Here is a 20,105-nt window from a genome sequence, read left to right as displayed (position 1 = left end):
CTTAAAACTAGGTGAAAAGACACTCTCTCTTCAGCTGATACAGGACACACACACACACACACACACACACACACACACACACACACACACACACACACACACACAGAGAGATATACAATCACACTCCTCCCCCCTCCAAATGCTTCCAAAGCACGTCCTTTATGTTTTAAGTTGTGAAGATTCAGGTACTGTTTTTGTTTTGTTTGGGTTTTTTGTAAAAGTGATAGAATGATGCATACGACATTAACAATACACTTAACATTAAAAGAAAATCTTGTGACAATAAATGAACATTTTTCTCATGAACTTTCTGAAAATTCAAGACAGTGGCTAATTTTAGGAAAGTCACCAACTTTACATACATCTATTTATATAAAATTTGTCACTCATCTTGTGGGCTTCTGTGGGCCTCTGTCAAAGGCCTGGGAGCTTCAGGGTCCTGTGCAGTATCTGTGATATTCCTACAACTGTGCTCTTATGTACAGAGATCTTGGATGTTGTTCGTTGGGTCTGGTGGAGCCACTTGCCCAGATTGGGGGGTATTGCCCCAAGTGCTTTGATTGCCACTGGGACCACTGTTACCTTCACCCTCAACATCTTCTCAGGCTCCTTACTGAGCTCTTGGTACTTCTCAGGCTCCTCATGTTCTTTCTTTCTGATGTTGCTATTACTCGGTATAGCTACATCTGTCACTACAGCCATCTTTCTCTACTTGTCCACCGCTACGATGTCTGGCTGGTTAGCCATCACCAGTTTGTATCTCTGTATCTGGAAGTCCTAAAAGATCATTCTCAACACCCTAGGTGGTGGGAAGCCCTTGGGTCTCTGGTCTCTGGGCCCAGAGCTCAGTCTGCTCTGGCGTAGCTGGCTGCCAGTGGAGCCTGTGGGCTGCTGGGTGACCCCCTACCCTTCCAGTCCATTGGTAGGTTTTCTTGATATCAGCCACTTCCTCTATCTGCTGGTGGTACATTTCATGCAGGGGTCTGTCCTTCCAAAAGGGTTCATGTTCTTGCTCCTCTTTTTTCTCAGGCATCTGTTGCCTGAAGTATTCACTGAGCACACTATCAGTAGTGGCTTCTTCCTGATGTACTTATGAAACTTTGTTGTCTCATCCTAGATGGTGGTTTTGACACTCACTAGTCCTTAGCCCCCTTCCTTCCACTTAGTGTACAGTCTCAGGCTGCTGGACTTGGGTTGAAACCCTCCATGCATGGTAAGGAACATTCTTGTTTTACTGTCAGTGGATTCTCACTCACTTGGACGAGTGACGAAACGTTTCTCCCATTGAAAACGTTACGTCCAGATGAACAGACTTACTTACCTGGACGATTGAGAAGGCATTGCTGCCATTGAGTTTCAATCCATTGAAAATATTTTTCTTGCAACTGATTGTGGACTCTTCACCATCATTTTCATTCTCTATGACCACACTACAGCTTTTGATACAACTTCCCACCGCGCCATTTTTATAATTTATCGCCTACGTCTCTGCAATATTTTTAAAAAAATACAACATTCAGCTTCACTGTTATCACTGTTACCCAGATGACACCCAGCTCTATTTGTCTTCTAAAACAACTACTATACTCCCACCCACATTCACTTCTGTTTAAATAAAATTAAACTTTGGTTTACATACATTCTTAAACTTAATGGCAATACAAGTGACTTAGTTCCTTTTGGCACCAAATTTATACCATCTAAATCTAACGTGATCTTTTAATAACTCAGTTGTCATATCTTCCCTTTAGCTTGAGAGTCTGAGTGTCATCCTTACCTTCATCGCGAACATAAACAATATAACCCAGTCTGCCTATCTTCATCTTTGCAATATTAATGCCCTTCATTCCTCACTCACTGAGCAGGGTCCACGCTCACAGGTGCCGCTAATCAGGTGCCTAATTGTCATCACCTGGGGTACCAGATGCTCAACACAAGAAATAGGAAAAAAACAAAACACAAATGTGGCACCATTTAAGGGGAAAAAACATGTTATCCCAGAATAATCAAACCACAGTTTATTTCAGAATTTTTAAAATGTGTTATATTTCTGTGTTTGCTATATGTGTACATATTAGTGCTGTCAACATTAATCTCGTTAGAATGATGTTAACGCCATGCACAGGGCGATCCGAGATTTGCCGCGTTAATGCGGTTATGGCGTTAACGTCATTCTAACGAGATTAACGCTGACAGCACTAGTACATATTTATTATCAGAATGATCTTCAATAACCTACAGCGCATGTTAAAACATCTTAAGGCAATCAGGTCGGACAATGATGGAATTCAGTGGGCGTTTAATTTTAACATGTTTAGATTTTAGAATTTTTACATCAAAGCAAATTCTTGAGTTTACAAAAAATATACTGCACTAGTGCACTTTAAAGTCTGATTAATGACTTCTGGATGAAACATTTGGGTGCATGTTGTGTCTAAGTGTTAAAAATGTATTTGTCAGGTTTGAGTAAGACCGGCTAATTCTCACTGACGTTCTTCCAACAGGTGAGCTGAGGATCGTCCTGTATGGACAGAGTGGACAGGGTAAAAGTACTCTAGGAGGCATCATCCTGGGCAACAGAGAAATATTCACTCCTGATAAGGACTCAAAGAAGTGCCGTAAGGAAAGAAAGACCATCCCGGGTCGAGACGTGGTTGTTGTTGACACTCCAGGTCTGTTTAAAGTAGATGATGATGGAAAGGAAGTGGTGGAAGAGATCAAGCGGTCCATCAAACATGCTGAACCTGGTCCTCATGTGTTCCTGTTCGTGGAGAGGTTTAAAGAGATCTCACAAGAGAAATTAGACGCACTGAAGACTTTTCAGGACACGTTTGGTAAACAGGCAGTGGACTACACTATAGTGGTGTTCACCACTAAAACGAAGGAAATCGACGCCGCTTTCAAGCAGGAAACACTGAAATCCCTCAGAAGATTAACCGATCAGTTCCAGCAAAGATGCTTTGTTTTTAACATTAGAGACGAACAACAAGGGTCTCAACTCGACGAGCTGCTGGGGATTATAAACAAGATGACGGGAGAAAAATGTCAACCTTTCTACACGTCTAAGATGCTCCAGGAGGCTGAGGAAGCTCTGAAAACACGAAAGGAAACAAAACCAAAGCCAGAAGAAGAGTGGCGCTCTTTTTATGACCGGTGTGGTTTGATTGGAATGGCTGTCGGCTGTGCAGCAGGGTATTTTATTTGTGGTGGCGAGCTGACGCCTACAACAGGAGCTGGGGTTGGAGCTGTAGTTGGTATGATGCTGTTCGTGGGAATAGCGTTTTTAGGCGTACTTGCTAAAATTAAACTTCAGGCATGATGCAGATAGATTTCAGACAGCGTCAGTGATTTTGTTGCTTACGCTGATCAGACCAAATCTAAAATCTAGAAAATCATAAAGGGGAAATCATGGTGGTTGTAGGTTTAGTTATTTTAGTTAATGTTTTCATGATTTTTACGCTGCAATAGGTGTAGCCTGCTGCGTGCTTCCCATCACGCACTGACTGTTTCTTCCTTACTCACCATGTGTTTATACACCTCTGCATTGGTTCTTATTAATCTCTGGCTCTCTTTCACAGCATGTCTTCATCCTGTCTTCCTTCCTTCTTCCCCAACCAATCACAGCAGATGGCCCCGCCCCTCCCTGAGCCTGGTTCTGCTGGAGGTTTCTTCCTGTTAAAAGGGAGTTTTTCCTTCCTACTGTCTCATTGAGGGTCATATGATTGTTGGGGTTTTCTCTGTATAATGTGAGGATCTTTTCTGTACAGTATAAAGAACCCTGAGACAACAGTTTTTGTCATTTGGTGTAAAATAAATAAAATTGAACTGAACTGAAAATCACAACAACAGCTGCCTCAAGGTGCTGGTGTTATTAAAAGTGATTTGTCACATACCAAATGGACCAATACCCAACAAGACCAACAAGTTACTGTATCTACAAATTCAGTAAAGAACTGTAATAGTGACCAACCACAAATGGAGAGCTATGTCCACAGAATGATCACAGTGGGTGTGGTTCAGCACCATCACGGCCAGCATCATTCACAAGCGAACCATGAGAAGTGGGCCAGTTTTGGGTTTAAGAAATAAGAGATTAAAGTGAAAGTTTTACAAACATGTTTAACGCCGACGTCTGTCAGTACCGAAGATTACGTCATGTGGTTGGTTGAGGGCTGTGTGGCAGCTCCTAGAGTCAGTCCTCATTCACAAAGTGCTCTACAAACACGAACGTTACGGCTAACAGCTGGATTTTCCCGTTTGAGTGCAGCAAGCAAACAGCAAACAGCCACTTACTGCTAAAGAGACAGAGTGAAAGTGGACTGCACATTTAACATAAACTCATTGTTGCAGCACTAAAGTGATCCCATGAAAAGTAGTTTTAGTTTTAATGTCCTCATTTTCCTCTGAGTTAGCAATCTGTCACTAGTTAGCTAACATGAACTAATGTAAATCTATTAGCCCCAACAAACCAGCCAACCGGGTGACGTCGCGTACTGACAGAAGATGGTGCTAAACATGGCTTTAAACTTTAGGTTTAAGCACTTATTTCTTAAACCCAGCTTAACACACAGAGTTACGTCTATGTCAGTTTCTGAGAGCAGGGCTCAGTGGTGTATATTAGCCTTTATATGCGTAGTGTTTCATGTCTCCTTTAAGGTTTGAGTTTTGTATGAGCCACATGTTAATAAAAAACTAGATGTTAGATTCAGATGATGTTTCTAATATTTTGGCATTACGATGTTTCCTCTTGTGAGTCTGAAACAACTGAAACAGGATAAAAACAGGTGAAGCCCAACTCTGGATCTGCTGCAGTGACCTGCTGGATGCTAAGTGAACTTTTATCTTCATTAACCTGTGACTGCTTTCACATCCAGTGGTGATCTGTGAGATAACACACAGTAATGTCTTTAAATGTCTTTTTGTGTGTTGGACAGATCGGTAATCTATCAGTTTGATCAGATTAGATCCTGTTGGCCGTCACAGACTCTGTTCTACATTCATACAGTTTGTTCTCATTTTAAAGGATTTTTGGGTTTCAGGGTTGTTAGGGAGTTTTTATTGTTTTATTTGCTTATGCTTCAAAAGTTATGTTACACATATTTCACCAGACACAGTTTTCTGTAGAAACAGGAAGCTGACCCTGTGACACTGGCATTTACCGCAAGAGACCAATACAGAAATACATATCCGCAGAAGTTGACTTGCATTATATTATTCTTAGAAATTGACTTGCAACACACATACTTTGTGACACACACACACACAGACAGCATCAGGACCTGCGTAACAGGAAATGTGATTATATTTGCATATTGACGATGTAACCTATAAAAATAAACGAATACTGCAGTTCGGTGTGATTTGCTCTGAGCTTTTCACCCGTGCAGCACGTTAACCTACACAAGTGTCTCAGTGTTGTTTATTCACCTGACTGTTTGTTAACTGTAAATCTCTGACAAGGGTTTTCTTGTGTTTGTTCTCCTGGATAAACTCCATGTTCTCACTTTAGGAGTTTCTACAGGACTGTTTCCTGATACAAATGCAAATGTGTGCTTCAGCTTCAGTGCAGACGGTTTTCACATGTTTGTGGATGGAAACACTTCGGTGTCTTAAACCTGTATATAGATATAATGCATTACCCATACTCACATACACATGTAATTTCTCTATGCTGCACTTTGCACATATCTAACGTTCTTAAATGAACTTGTAGATCAAACTTTTTACTTCTCTAAAGTAGCAACAACCTTTGATACCAGTTTAATCATCAACAGATAATCAAACAATCATATTGCTCTGTGTTGCTCTCAGTACGTTGAGCAGCTGCCACATGTCTTCCCCTCTCTCTCTCTGACCCTGCTTTCCTGTCCTCTCTACACTGTTTCTATGCAATAAATTAATAAAAAGGTCCAATCTGACAGAGAGGAGAATGATAAGAAACTATTTAAATAAAGGCTTTGTAATACTGCTGGCTCGGTGTCTGTCTGTTCTCTTGTGATCATTTTTATTACCACAGATATAAAAACATCTCCACTTTGGTCCGGTCTGTGGGAAGGACAGGGTCCAGAAGTCTTGTGCTTTGTTCAGATGCAGGTTTGCAAAGCTGCATCTGAAACCAAACAAGCCATGTTTGTTCAGTCTGTTTCTAATTGTACTGCCATGAACTTTAACCTTTAACGTGCTAACTGAGGGTTAGAGAGCCTGAGCTGGAGCTCTTGAGTTTGTTGCAATTTCACTGAACATTACATGGCCTGAACTTGGAAAATTAAGACTTGAATACTCCGAAATACGACAGAAAGTGTCAGTGTCCCTTTGACACTAAGCTTTAAAAGGAGATAACAAACACTCCACGTGTTGGCAGTGCTCGAGTATTTGCTCGAGTGGTTATCAGTCTCTTCTGAGGAACTGAGGAAGGGCTCGTTAAAGGAGTCATGCACATGATATAAAAGTCTTACTGATACAGCAGTCATAACAAATTTCCTACGTGTGGGACTAATAAAGGTTATCTTATCTTATCTTATCTTATAAAACAAACATTGAAAGTAAAAAATAAATGCTGCGTTAGCGTGAATCAGAATCCAAAGACTGTGATGTCCCCGGGGGAAACTGCTTTGTTCCAGAAGCTCAATGAAAAAACATGAAAGACAGAAAAATGTAAACTCTTAAAAATAAGATCATCATCAATGTTCCCTCTAAGCTGCGCACTGCTACACGCTCTCTGCGCACAGAAAATCTGCGTTGCGCACAACAACAACAAAAAAGTCTCACCTGAATTGAAATTAACATTAAAACTTTAACAATCATGTTTTGCAGTGTCAGTCAGTGACTGGCTGCTCCCGTATGGGATCAGAACGATGCCGCCTTATCCCGTAGTCCAGCCAATCACGCGATTCACATTTGTATATACGCAGCTAATCAATGTCGCTGACAGGCTATGACAGCGTCCTTATGTGCCGGTGTTTTAGCAAAGCGGCTGATGTGGAGTGAAGCCACGTTAATGACAACGTGCACAACCATTGGAGATGTGAGCAGGACAGACGGAACAACTGAAAGTGTGGACTTTATAGCAGTTTTTAAATTGTGTTGATCGGCCACGTAAAACCAGAGTTATGATAAAAATATCATTCATTTTTTATCAATATAGAAATGTGGGATGGTTCCCACATCGCAATTCCAAACACTAGGATCACCCCTGCCCCACGGCCGACACCCACACATCTTACATACACACACAGACAAAGACAATCCACAACTCTTACATGTTGACTGCTTGGCCGTCACCTAAGGATTTACATCCCCGATGAGCAGAAGGAGTCTCATCTTTTTAACGTCTCCCATGAACTAACAATGGCCTCACTGTGTGTGCATATATGTGTGATAGAGCATAAGGCCCATCTGTAGTGCACATGCATACAACTAAATGAGAAAGTGATATTACTATTAGTAAAGTGATATGATTAAAATATGTGATTAATGCACGAATAAAGAAATCTGCCAGTACAATATTTATGATGTAAGACGGGAAATTTTGGGTGTTTCTCTGCAAAACTGCTGTGAAGTTGCACACTACTTAAAAGTACTTGTGCAGTACTTCAATTTACTTATAGTATAAATATTTCATGTTCTCCTGTATTCTAATGTGCCTACTGTTAAGTAGTTGTAAGTTAATATAATTCCATCATCATTTCAAATAAAATATATTGAAATACAATTTAGAATTGTACATAATCTGTACATAGTGATTCCCACCTTTTATCCTAACCCCTATCTGTATGTAATCTGCTCTTATTGCACTCCTGATTAGATGCAAACTGTATTTCATTACCCTGTATTCATGTGTGATGACAATAAAGTCTAATCCTAACCAAGCCCTTAGTGCAGGGGTCCCCAATCCCAGTCCACGAGGGCCGGTGTCCTGCAGCTTTTAGATCTCACCCTGGGTCAACACACCTGAATCACATGATTAGTTCATTGCCAGGCCTCTGGAGAACTTCAAGACACGTTGAGGAGGTCATTTATCCATTTAAATCAGCTGTGATGGATCAAGGACACGTCTAAAACCTGCAGGGACACCGGCCCTCGTGGACTGGGATTGGGGACCCCTGCCTTTGTGTTTTAAGGTGTTACCTAAACGTCTACTGTAAAAACGTAGGAGTGCACACTGAGGTGTTATCTTTTACACCTAAACAGGAAGTGTGGCTCCTCTTTAGTTTGTGCTCGTATCAATGATGATTTTATAAATTAATGAATTCACTTTTATTTTCTTACTTTCTCTCTCTCTATGCTGCACTTTGCACATATCTAACGTTTTTAAATGAACTTGTAGATCAAACTTTTTACTTCTCTAAAGTAGCAACAACCTTTGATACCAGTTTAATCATCAACAGATAATCAAACAATCATATTGCTCTGTGTTGCTCTCAGTACGTTGAGCAGCTGCCACATGTCTTCCCCTCTCTCTCTCTGACCCTGCTTTCCTGTCCTCTCTACGCTGTTTCTATGCAATAAATAAAAAAAAAGGTCCAATCTGACAGAGAGGAGAATGATAAGAAACTATTTAAATAAAGGCTTTGTAATACTGCTGGCTCGGTGTCTGTCTGTTCTCTTGTGATCATTTTTATTACCACAAATATAAAAACATCTCCACTTTGGTCCGGTCTGTGGGAAGGACAGGGTCCAGAAGTCTTGTGCTTTGTTCAGATGCAGGTTTGCAAAGCTGCATCTGAAACCAAACAAGCCATGTTTGTTCAGTCTGTTTCTAATTGTACTGCCATGAACTTTAACCTTTAACGTGCTAACTGAGGGTTAGAGAGCCTGAGCTGGAGCTCTTGAGTTTGTTGCAATTTCACTGAACATTACATGGCCTGAACTTGGAAAATTAAGACTTGAATACTCCGAAATACGACAGAAAGTGTCAGTGTCCCTTTGACACTAAGCTTTAAAAGGAGATAACAAACACTCCACGTGTTGGCAGTGCTCGAGTATTTGCTCCAGTGGTTATCAGTCTCTTCTGAGGAACTGAGGAAGGGCTCGTTAAAGGAGTCATGCACATGATATAAAAGTCTTACTGATACAGCAGTCATAAAACAAACATTGAAAGTAAAAAATAAATGCTGCGTTAGCGTGAATCAGAATCCAAAGACTGTGATGTCCCCGGGGGAAACTGCTTTGTTCCAGAAGCTCAATGAAAAAACATGAAAGACAGAAACAATACTCAGTTCTGAGGAATTCGCCTTTTTTCTTGTCAATACTTGTAATGATGAAAAGGATAAGAGGAGAACATTACCCAGTTTCATTTATTACATTCAGATGTTATCAAATTCCATGTAAAAGTGGAACCGTTATCGGTTTGTGTTGTTACTGTTAGGCTTGTCTCGCTGATAAACTCGAGGTTGCTTCAACTTCAGAGCACTTTTTAAGCACACATCCAAAGCTAAGTGATAAATGATGTCTGAATGACTTTTTTAATTGCAGGCTTTTCATTGTAGTGCTCCAAATAACATTCAAATACAAATACAACAAGAAGGAAAATCAGGAACTAAACTCTAAACTTCCATTTGTTGATGAGGTCCTGATAAGAGGCAGTGAGTTCCACAGGTACACGTTTAAGTTGTTGTTTTTCTTTATTGTACTGTGCTAATTTACTGATCTGAAGCCAGACTGAAGGAGCATGCAGTGGATTCTCAGGCAGTCCAGCCTACAGGGAGTGCAGAATTATTAGGCAAATGAGTATTTTGTCCACATCATCCTCTTCATGCATGTTGTCTTACTCCAAGCTGTTTAGGCTCGAAAGCCTACTACCAATTAAGCATATTAGGTGATGTGCATCTCTGTAATGAGAAGGGGTGTGGTCTAATGACATCAACACCCTATATCAGGTGTGCATAATTATTAGGCAACGTCCTTTCCTTTGGCAAAATGGGTCAAAAGAAGGACTTGACAGGCTCAGAAAAGTCAAAAATAGTGAGATATCTTGCAGAGGGATGCAGCAGTCTCAAAATTGCAAAGCTTCTGAAGGGTGATCATCGAACAATCAAGCGTTTCATTCAAAATAGTCAACAGGGTCGCAAGAAGCGTGTGGAAAAACCAAGGCGCCAAATAACTGCCCATGAACTGAGAAAAGTCAAGCGTGCAGCTGCCAAGATGCCACTTGCCACCAGTTTGGCCATATTTCAGAGCTGCAACATCACTGGAGTGCCCAAAAGCACAAGGTGTGCAATACTCAGAGACATGGCCAAGGTAAGAAAGGCTGAAAGACGACCACCACTGAACAAGACACACAAGCTGAAACGTCAAGACTGGGCCAAGAAATATCTCAAGACTGGTTTTTCTAAGGTTTTATGGACTGATGAAATGAGAGTGAGTCTTGATGGGCCAGATGGATGGGCCCGTGGCTGGATTGGTAAAGGGCAGAGAGCTCCAGTCCGACTCAGACGCCAGCAAGGTGGAGGTGGAGTACTGGTTTGGGCTGGTATCATCAAAGATGAGCTTGTGGGGCCTTTTTGGGTTGAGGATGGAGTCAAGCTCAACTCCCAGTCCTACTGCCAGTTTCTGGAAGACACCTTCTTCAAGCAGTGGTACAGGAAGAAGTCTGCATCCTTCAAGAAAAACATGATTTTCATGCAGGACAATGCTCCATCACACGTGTCCAAGTACTCCACAGCGTGGCTGGCAAGAAAGGGTATAAAAGAAGAAAAACTAATGACATGGCCTCCTTGTTCACCTGATCTGAACCCCATTGAGAACCTGTGGTCCATCATCAAATGTGAGATTTACAAGGAGGGAAAACAGTACACCTCTCTGAACAGTGTCTGGGAGGCTGTGGTTGCTGCTGCACGCAATGTTGATGGTGAACAGATCAAAACACTGACAGAATCCATGGATGGCAGGCTTTTGAGTGTCCTTGCAAAGAAAGGTGGCTATATTGGTCGCTGATTTGTTGTTGTTTTGTTTTTGAATGTCAGAAATGTATATTTGTGAATGTGGAGATGTTATATTGGTGTCACTGGTAAAAATAAATAATTGAAATGGGTATATATTTGTTTTTGTTAAGTTGCCTAATAATTATGCACAGTAATAGTCACCTGCACACACAGATATCCCCCTAAAATAGCTCAAACTAAAAACAAACTAAAAACTACTTCCAAAAACATTCAGCTTTGATATTAATGAGTTTTTTGGGTTCATTGAGAACATGGTTGTTGTTCAATAATAAAATTATTCCTCAAAAATACAACTTGCCTAATAATTCTGCACTCCCTGTCGATAAATCTAGATAATGAGGCATGAGATATAGGGACATAAAACTAAAGGTAAAGCACGAGAAACAAGGTCTTGCAAACAGGAACCAACTAACCATGTGGAGTTTGTGTTGGACTCCGTTAGGCTGGGATCAGCTCGTCTCGTGACATCAGTAATTAGCAGACTCTGTTATTAAGCTAACATGTTGTTGGATTTTTACTCAGCATAACTGCAATGGATTTCTTTCCCATGTTCATTGCAGCTGCACAGTTTACCCATAACAGTTTGTCCTGAGAGGGAGGTGTGAAGTTCAAAAGATGGCAGACTTGCGACCAAACAGGCTCAGCATGGAACCACCTTTTAGCAATGTCGGCATTGACGTGTTTGGGCCCTGGTCTGTGTCAGCCCGTCGCACGAGAGGAGGCCACGCTGATAGTAAGAGGTGGGCTGTCCTCTTCACCTGTCTGTGTGTCAGAGCTATACACATTGAGGTAACTGAGTCATTGGTTTCCTCCAGTTTCATAAACGCATTCAGAAGGTTTATGGCGATTCGAGGGCATTTGCAAAACATATGCTCTAATTTCACCAGAGCTTGCAAAGATATGGGGATTCCCTCAAATCTTGATGGGAAAGCCATGGAGAGGTTTCTGTCAGAACATGGATGTATGTGGACCTTCAACACACCACATTCCTCTCATATGGGAGGAGCATGGGAAAGGATGATCGGCATCACACGTCGTATCCTGGACTTGATGCTTCTTCAAATGGGCTCCTCCAAACTCACACATGAGGTACTCACAACATTCATAGCTGAGGTTTCAGCCATAGTGAACAGTCGACCACTTGTGCCTGTGTCAAACGATCCTACAGATCCTTTCATTCTTACACCTGCTTCATTGCTTCAAGAAGCCAGAAAGTAGGTCCATTCCCAGTACCAGAAGAAGATTTTGGTCATAAAGACCTATTGAAGCAACAGTGGCACAGGGTCCAAAGTTTGTCTAACACATTTTGGGACAGGTGGCGGAAACAGTATCTGTCAACGCTACAGTGTCGAACAAAGTGGACATCTGACCGGCCAAACCTTAAGCAAGGAAGTGTGGTGCTTCTTAAGGACAGTCAGTGCAGTAGGAACGAATGGCCCTTAGGAATTATCGTTGATGTGTATCCCAGTAAAGATGGAAGGGTGCGCAAAGTGCAAGTAAAGGTCATCAAGAAAGAGGAACCAAAGCTTTACGTCCGACCTGTGAATGAGATGATCTTGCTCATTCCTCCAGATGACTGAAATGTGTTTGACCTTGTCATATTAGTAGGTGAAACCCGCTGGGTTTCAGACGGGGAGTGTTCTGTCACCAGTGTTGAGAAGGTTACTTTTAAAATGTATTCCATTACAGAATACAGATTACATGCCCCAAAATGTATTCTGTAACGTATTCCGTTACGTTACTCAATGACAGTAACGTATTCTGAATACTTTGGATTACTTAATATATTATCATGCTTTTTACAACAACATGAATGTACTATTGCTGTGTGATTTATTACTGTTACTGAAGGTCCGCGACTCCGAACTGTAGTAAAGGGACCTCTGACTAATAGGGCGGGGTCCCTGTCGGCTCGTAGCTGAAAAATAGCTTTACTTTGTTGTGTGGGTCAACTTTTCTTGCGAGAGACAGAGAGAGGCGTTGAAAGGCTCCAACGGAACTTATTGTTTTCGGAGGAAAACAGGAACACGGTGTACAGTCGAGTCTTAATAGCTTACTTACAACTGGGCTCGTCAGGCTCTCTTCTTGGCTGCAGTGGTTATTATTATATTTACATGTTTCCAGCTCCCGTTTTTCCTCGATGACAACTCGTACCTTTCCACTCCCCTTTTTCTCCCTCCTCGCTCACAGACCCATAACGTGTATGGCAGTCCATTCTCCCTGCAGCACGGACTACACTGCCCATGATGCTACATTCTTTAGAGCTATGCTTGTAGCATTCTGCCTGTTAGCTTAGCACAACAACAACAACAACGAAAAGGCGCTCTCTCACCCAGGAAACACACAGTCGCAGAGAGAGAGAGCGTCGCCCTGTAACCATGGCAGCCGTAACGCTGCCGCCTGGAACAACAGAACGTAGCTGTCAAACAAAACCCAAACAGTCCTGACCCACGACAATATGAAACAGGAAAGTACCGCAGTGTAATCCATTTATTTCAACAAAGTAACTGTATTCTGAATACCACCTTTTTAAACGGTAACTGTAACGGAATACAGTTACTCATATTTTGTATTTTAAATACGTAACGGCGGTACATGTATTCCGTTACACCCCAACACTGTCTGTCACCATGTAACTGTGTTCTGTTTAAATAGATTTTCCCTGAGAAAGTTGCTCTTTAGTGCCTCCTTCTGGCATGACCTGGTGTAACGAGCGCAAATCTGTCTCTGTTCTATGATGTCATCAGAAAGTGCATGCTATTGTTTGGGGAAAAGACTTCTGTTCTCTGCTGTAGTAACAATTGTCTCCCTTAAGATGGTCTTTAAGGGCGTTGTCGGTATGAAATTCTGTTCCATCCTTACTAATGAACAAAATCTACTTGAAATGCGATTGCAGTGTTTGCTTAATAGAAATGGTTGTAAAGAGAGGATTCGCTAACGCTTTTGGCTAAACAAGTCATTTGTACTGTTATTGTGTATTTGTCCTTGTCTTTGATTTCTAAGAGCATTTCATGTTGTTTTCTCAGTTTTATTCTACTTCAACTGGCCTAAGTAAACCGAGTGAAGTCAAACCCTCGTGTCTGCGTGGTCATTTTGAAGAGGAGTTGAGTCTGAATGTCGACTCTAGCAAGGCGTTAGAGGCAGAGGACATTACAGTATGTGTTCAGGCTACACTTCTCGTTATTATCCACGTTTCCAAATTAAGAAGACACCTAACAGTTACAAAATATTATCTAATTAAATTTAGTTGTAAAGATTATAGTTAGTTATAGAGTGAAAAAGACAGAGTGTGGCTGCACAGTGATTATTGTTTTAGTAATACATGAAAAAACAAGCCTGGTAATTCATTACTCATAATTTTTGTTCTATCTATACAGAATAATATGTATAATTTTATTTCATAACAATGTGAAATAAGTGAGAGTTACTACTATAAGTACGAGTTAATATGTTTATATTAGGGATGCACCGATACCTATCAGTATCGGTGCATCCCTAGTTTATATACATTTCCATATATCCACTTATCTCTCAGTCTGCTCCTCAGTCCCAGATCTGAAAAAAAAAACCCAAAGATATTAGAAGGTACATTTGAGATTAAAGAGGTTATTCTTCCAAAAATGAGATGGCACGAGAGAGAACAACGTAACCAATGTAAACAGAACAATTACGAAAATCCATAAAATAAGTGAGTAAAACAGAGCTGGGGCCCGTTCTTCGTACGTCGCTTACTACATCCAAGATCAAATGACACATCCAAGATCAAATCATCGCGCTAACCGTGAGCTCGCTAATCCGGTTCCCCGAACACACTTGCTGTTGACGATTACTACAGCTGGACGCAGGAATGTGACATCACTGGGCGTCGTAAAAGGGGCTACGCATCGATAGTAGAAACATTGATCGGCAACCCGCTGATTGGTCGGCGAAAATGTCGAAGGGGCGTGCTCGGTATTTTCCGGCAGCAGAGCAAGAACTCTTGAGTGAGGGATTTCAGGAGTTTCAGAGTTTAATTAAAACGCAAGAGAACACTGCAAAGGCTGCAAAAGCAAGGAGAGAGGGCTGGCAGAAAGTTGCTGACAAATCAAACTCGTAGGTAATTTAATAATAATAATAATAATGGATTGGATTTATATAGCGCTTTCCAAGGCACCCAAAGCGCTTTACGATACCACTATTCATTCACTCCCACATTCACACACTGGTGGAGGCAGCTACGGTTGTAGCCAGGCTGCCATATCGCGCCATCGGCCCCTCTGGCCAACACCAGTAGGCGGTAGGGTAGATCTATCATATGACACTATATTGTCCAATATCATATGGCATTATATTATATTATAATATGTTACATTATATCCCCTTTCACATTAGAGCCACAACAGGACCCACAAGAACATGGGAACAAGTAAAAGTGGAATACAGGAGTATTCTACAGAATGGTAATATTTATCTCTTAGATTGCTTTGCGTCTCTTGGCAAGGTAATACTGGCCTGTAATACTCTGTTAGTTTGTTCATAACAGCAACCAAGAAAAGGGCAGAGGAAAAAAAGACAGGTGGTGGTCCTGCACCCCCTCGTCAACAAGTTGGTTAAGTAAATAATACCCTCACGGGAAAATCGATATCTCTCTATGAGCACACTGTCGCGCTGAGCTAAAGGATCCTGTCTATCCCGCAATATACGCTGAATTCTGAGGACTCTCCTTATCAATCTTGCACCTTCCGCAATGGGTGGCTCGCGTATACGGACAGGACATGGCTGCGACAGACTTCCCAAATCCACCTTCGCTTTTATAGCCGTGGTCTCTCATCTTGATTACACGAAGTAATTTACAATTACTACTCTGAAATATGAATTAAATCTGTAATAATCACATACATGTAATAGAATGTTAATAGTTCATTTCCCTTTTTTAGGAAATGACCTGTATGTATCTGTGTGAAATCAATAAATGGATCAGGTGCTGCATTGTCTTTAGTTACATTGATAATATTTATTTATGGTGAAACAGTGGAAAAATATCGCTGTTGCTTTCGTATAAATGAAGCGGACATACCTGCGTGGCCGCGATCTAATCCTGTTTACATAAAGTGAACCTGCTCCCGAGCAGGTTTACGCTTACGGCTCTGTTGCTATGACAGCAAGTCCCGGATGAGCTTCGGGGAACCGACTGATCCAGGATCACGCGAAATCGTCAACAATCTAATCCGGCTAACCTACTTAGCGAGGTACGAAGAACAGGCCCCTGATCTGTAACTGAACATGTTTACATTTGTGTAGAGATGATTTTGGTCAGTTTTATGCCACTTACTGTGATATGCACATGAAAATAAATAGAAACTTTTTTATTTGCTTTATCCAATGAAAGATCTGCTTAATTCAGAAAGCTTTCCACATTTTTTCATGTTACAGCCTTTTGATTTTTCGTCTTTAAATTCTCGTACAACACCTCATAATGACAAAGTGACAAAAGTTTGTTTGAAATCACGTGTTTGATTGTCTTCACCTGCGTCCAATCACTCTATAAGACCATGAACACACAAGCATGGTGCTCAGAGCATCAGACTACCACACATCAGCTGCTGATGGTGCTTAACTGTGGATTATCTCCTTCGTATATGGATGCTCCAGTGTCTCCTCTACTAAAGGAGGTAACAAAGGAAGCACCAAGGAACCTTTCTTTAGTGTTCATCCTACCAGCTGTGATTATGGCTGCTGCACAGACATGTTCAGGTCACGTCGGTCAATTCAGAGCCTTCTCTTAATGTTTGTCTGATCCATCGTCTTGCACTCTGTGGTTTCCCACTCTGCATTTTTGGGAATCTTGTTTTGTGTCTCTGCTGAAAGGATTTTGTGTTTCCTTGTTAATAAACGCTGATTGTTCATTCCTCCTGCCTTCATGTTTTATATTTCCTTCCTCGCAGCTGCTTTATGATTTATGTCAGTGCTGTAAGAGATGGTGACTGGGACAGTTCTCACATACTAATATTCTTCCAACAGATGACCTGAGGATCGTGCTGTTTGGAAAGACCTCGGTTGGTAAAAGTACTCTAGGAAACATCATCATGGGGAACACAGAGACTTTCACCTCAAAGGATTCGTCCAAAGATCGCACACAGAAATCCCACAGCACTGTGGAAGGTCAAAAAGTGGCTGTTGTTGATACTCCAGGTCTGTTTAAACCTGGAAAACATGAAGATGAGCTGGTGAACGAGATCAAGCGATCCATTGATCTTGCCAGTCCTGGTCCTCATGTGTTCCTGCTGGTGCTGAGGTTCGGTATGATCACCTCTGAAGAATTAGAGGTACTGGAGGTTTTTGTGCGCACCTTTGGCAGACGTGCATTGGCCTACACAACAGTGGTGTTCACCCATAGAAATGAAGATGAAGACTATGAAGCTAACATACAGGAGGCTATGATCGAGAGTAAGGATTTCAGAGAACTCATTGAGCAGTGCCAGTGGAGATATTTTGCTTTTAACATTGAAGACAAAAGTCCTGCTCAGGTCACCGAGCTGCTGAAGAAGATAACACCGATGGGAAAAGATTACTTCTACACTCCTGACATGCTCCAAGAGGCTGGAAAACCGGACGAGCAGGACGAAAAACCAAAAACAGCAGAAACAACAGGCAGGCGTGCGCTTCTGGAAAGGACTGGATTGGTGGGAATCATTTTGGGATCTGTGGGGGGATATTTACTTGGAGGTGGTGAGCTGACGTCTACATCGGGAGCTTTACTGGGAGCTTTAGGGGGTTCAGTACTGTTGATGGGAACAACAGCTTTAGCGATGAAGGCCAAAACGCTCACTGAGAAATGCTGCAAAAAGTGAGTTTTTAATTGATTTAGCTTTTTGTAAAATGTTTCAAAAACAGATTCAAACCTTTAAAAATGAAAGGAATGGCCACGATGGCTCGTTACCGTGACGATTTGACCTGGGCTGTATTTTCATCTAATACCAGTTTGTACCACATGATGCAGCAGTGAGTCGGTGTAATGTTCATGCAACCAGGTCTCTTTTTCTTTTTTTACCTTTTCATATTGTAAGGGATATTTGTGCTTTAAGCAACAGGACTAGATGTTACAATCCCTGAACATGCATTGCTTCAAATGTAGAAAGTCTTGAGCAATGACTGTTATCATCGTTTTGTGCCTCAACCTCACAAGATGTTTCTGTCTTTTATCACAAGCTAAGGGACATCTGTACAGTTTGTATTCTGGTTGCTGATTGGTTGAGCTCTCTAAACTCTTTAAAAACATCTAACTTTCAGTGGTTTGCAGAGTAGTTTACAGTAAAATAATCACCAGTGAATTAGCAGTTGTTGGTGGAGGGGAGAGCCACAAGATTACTGGGTACCTCCAGATACTTTACTGGGAAACAAACCTGAAACAGAACATCATCCTCCAAAATTGCTCTTTAAAAAAGAAAAATCATAGAAGCCAAACATCTGTTACTGTCAGCTTTCAAATTTGCACATTGAGTTTATTATCTCCATGTTTTGCTGTTTGAAGATGCTGTTCTGGGAGCTTGTGATTGCTCTTTTTGTAGCATTTAAATCACTTTAAAAACTGTGTAAAGTAATAAAAATCAAAATAATATAATTTATAATTTCTGTTATGTTGCATTTTTCATTTATTACCTGAAGCAGTGCTTTGATATTGAGATTGTAGTGTTACTAGGGTGGAGCACGTGATCACAGACCTCTCCACACTTCAGTGTCGCTGTGGATGCTGTCACCTCTAACGTCAGCTCTCCTGTCTGTTCTACTGTCTGGTTTTGGTGGGTTGCTGTGCAGACTGCAGCAGCTACAAGCAGGAGAGGAGGGGAAAATATTTAAGCTCCAGAAAAAGTGATATGGGTGTATAATAAGTGAAATAAGTTAAAGCTTGTACAACATGTTCAGCGCCACCTTGTGTCAGTACAGAATGTGACAGCAACCGGTTGGTTGTTTGCTGTTAATAGACTTACTATGCATGTAAGCTAGCTGGTGACAGAACTGCTAACTCAGTGGAAAACATGGAAACTAACATTAGAGCAGAGCAGACTAAGGAGGTCTCTTTTTGTGTTGCAATGATAAGCTTCATGTTAAGAAACCAAGGAGCCAGTGCCCACTTCCACTGTCAGTCCCTTTAGCAGTAAGTGGTTCTTCGATGTTTGGCTGTGCTGGAACAGGTATGTCCTCCTGTTAGCCGTGATGTTCGGGTTTGCAGAGAACTGTATAAATGAGGACTGTGTGCAGGAGAGCCTGTTTCAGTTCGACAACCCCGTGGTTCACTCGACCGACATTTTCCTTGTCGGGTTAACTTTAACACTTATTTCCTAAATCCAGCTTCACAGACCATTTTACAGAGCAGAGATCCATGCTGAGAATTTTCCTTTCTACATGTCGTTGTTCATGTCCACTTTAAAATGTCCAAAGGGTTGGATTTGGTCCTTCAGTTTGAGATTTTTATATCAAACTCTTACTTGACAGCTTAAAAATACTCGAATCAAACGAATCACAAAAATATCTTTGTGTTTTTTTCACCTCTATCATGGAGAGTCCCAGGTATTTAACCTGCTGTGGGGACGTCACCTTGGGCTACGTCGTAGCCTAGCCTAGCCTAGACGTAGCCTTAGATGCTGGGGAATCAAAGGCAGACGGCTCTGCTGAAAAATGAAGTAAGGGAGGGTGAGAGGAAAGAGCAGAGAGCTCGAACAGGAAGCACAGCGTGTTTCTGCTCACAGTCTCAGAGGTGAAGCCCTGAACCTGTGTGGTTTAGTTAAATGCTGCCCTCTGCTGCTCACAGGAGGAAACACAGCCTGCAGCTGCAAACAAACAAGCCTCTGCTGCTGAGCCTGTTGTTCTGCAGTTTCACCATTAACCACTAGGTGGCACTGATGTTTCTCTCTGTGAGTTGATCCAGCTGCCCCGACATGAACTCAAGTCTCCTTTTCCAGATCAGTTTCCACACAGTGGGAAAAGGCCATGGAGTGAAGGAAAGGTGTGAAGGAGAGACTTAAAAGGACTCAGGAAAGGAGAAGCAGACTGCTTTTACGCTGGACTCCTTAATCATGTCTGCACTGCTGAAACTACACTGTCTACAGGATGGACTACAAAAGCCGGCCTTACAGTACATCATCCCAGCGTGTTCTGTCGTTTCCTGCAGGAAAATATAACACT

At 41.7% G+C, this 20,105-nt stretch overlaps 1 protein-coding gene and 1 pseudogene across 2 annotated transcripts; both read left to right on the top strand.

Annotated features, from left to right (window-relative positions):
- Positions 1-727: 727 nt before the first annotated feature.
- On the top strand, positions 728-3,319 carry LOC309705631 (GTPase IMAP family member 9-like; the record flags this gene model as incomplete). The annotated part of the gene is made up of 4 exons (XM_082531542.1): positions 728-752; positions 804-922; positions 1,752-1,917; positions 2,505-3,319. The coding sequence occupies 4 exons, from the start codon at positions 728-730 to the stop codon at positions 3,317-3,319; spliced, it is 1,125 nt and encodes a 374-aa protein (XP_082387668.1).
- A 13,587-nt stretch (positions 3,320-16,906) lies between these two features.
- Positions 16,907-19,995, top strand: LOC309705630 (GTPase IMAP family member 5-like; annotated as a pseudogene). The gene has a single exon. The product of its transcript is annotated as a GTPase IMAP family member 5-like (transcript).
- The last annotated feature ends 110 nt before the right edge of the window (positions 19,996-20,105 follow it).

This window comes from Aulonocara stuartgranti (assembly GCF_965226115.1).
Source record: "Aulonocara stuartgranti genome assembly, chromosome: 4".
Lineage (NCBI taxonomy): Eukaryota > Metazoa > Chordata > Actinopteri > Cichliformes > Cichlidae > Aulonocara > Aulonocara stuartgranti.
The sequence above is the reverse complement of the archived record's forward strand: the minus strand, read 5'-3'. Positions and strand labels throughout refer to the sequence as shown.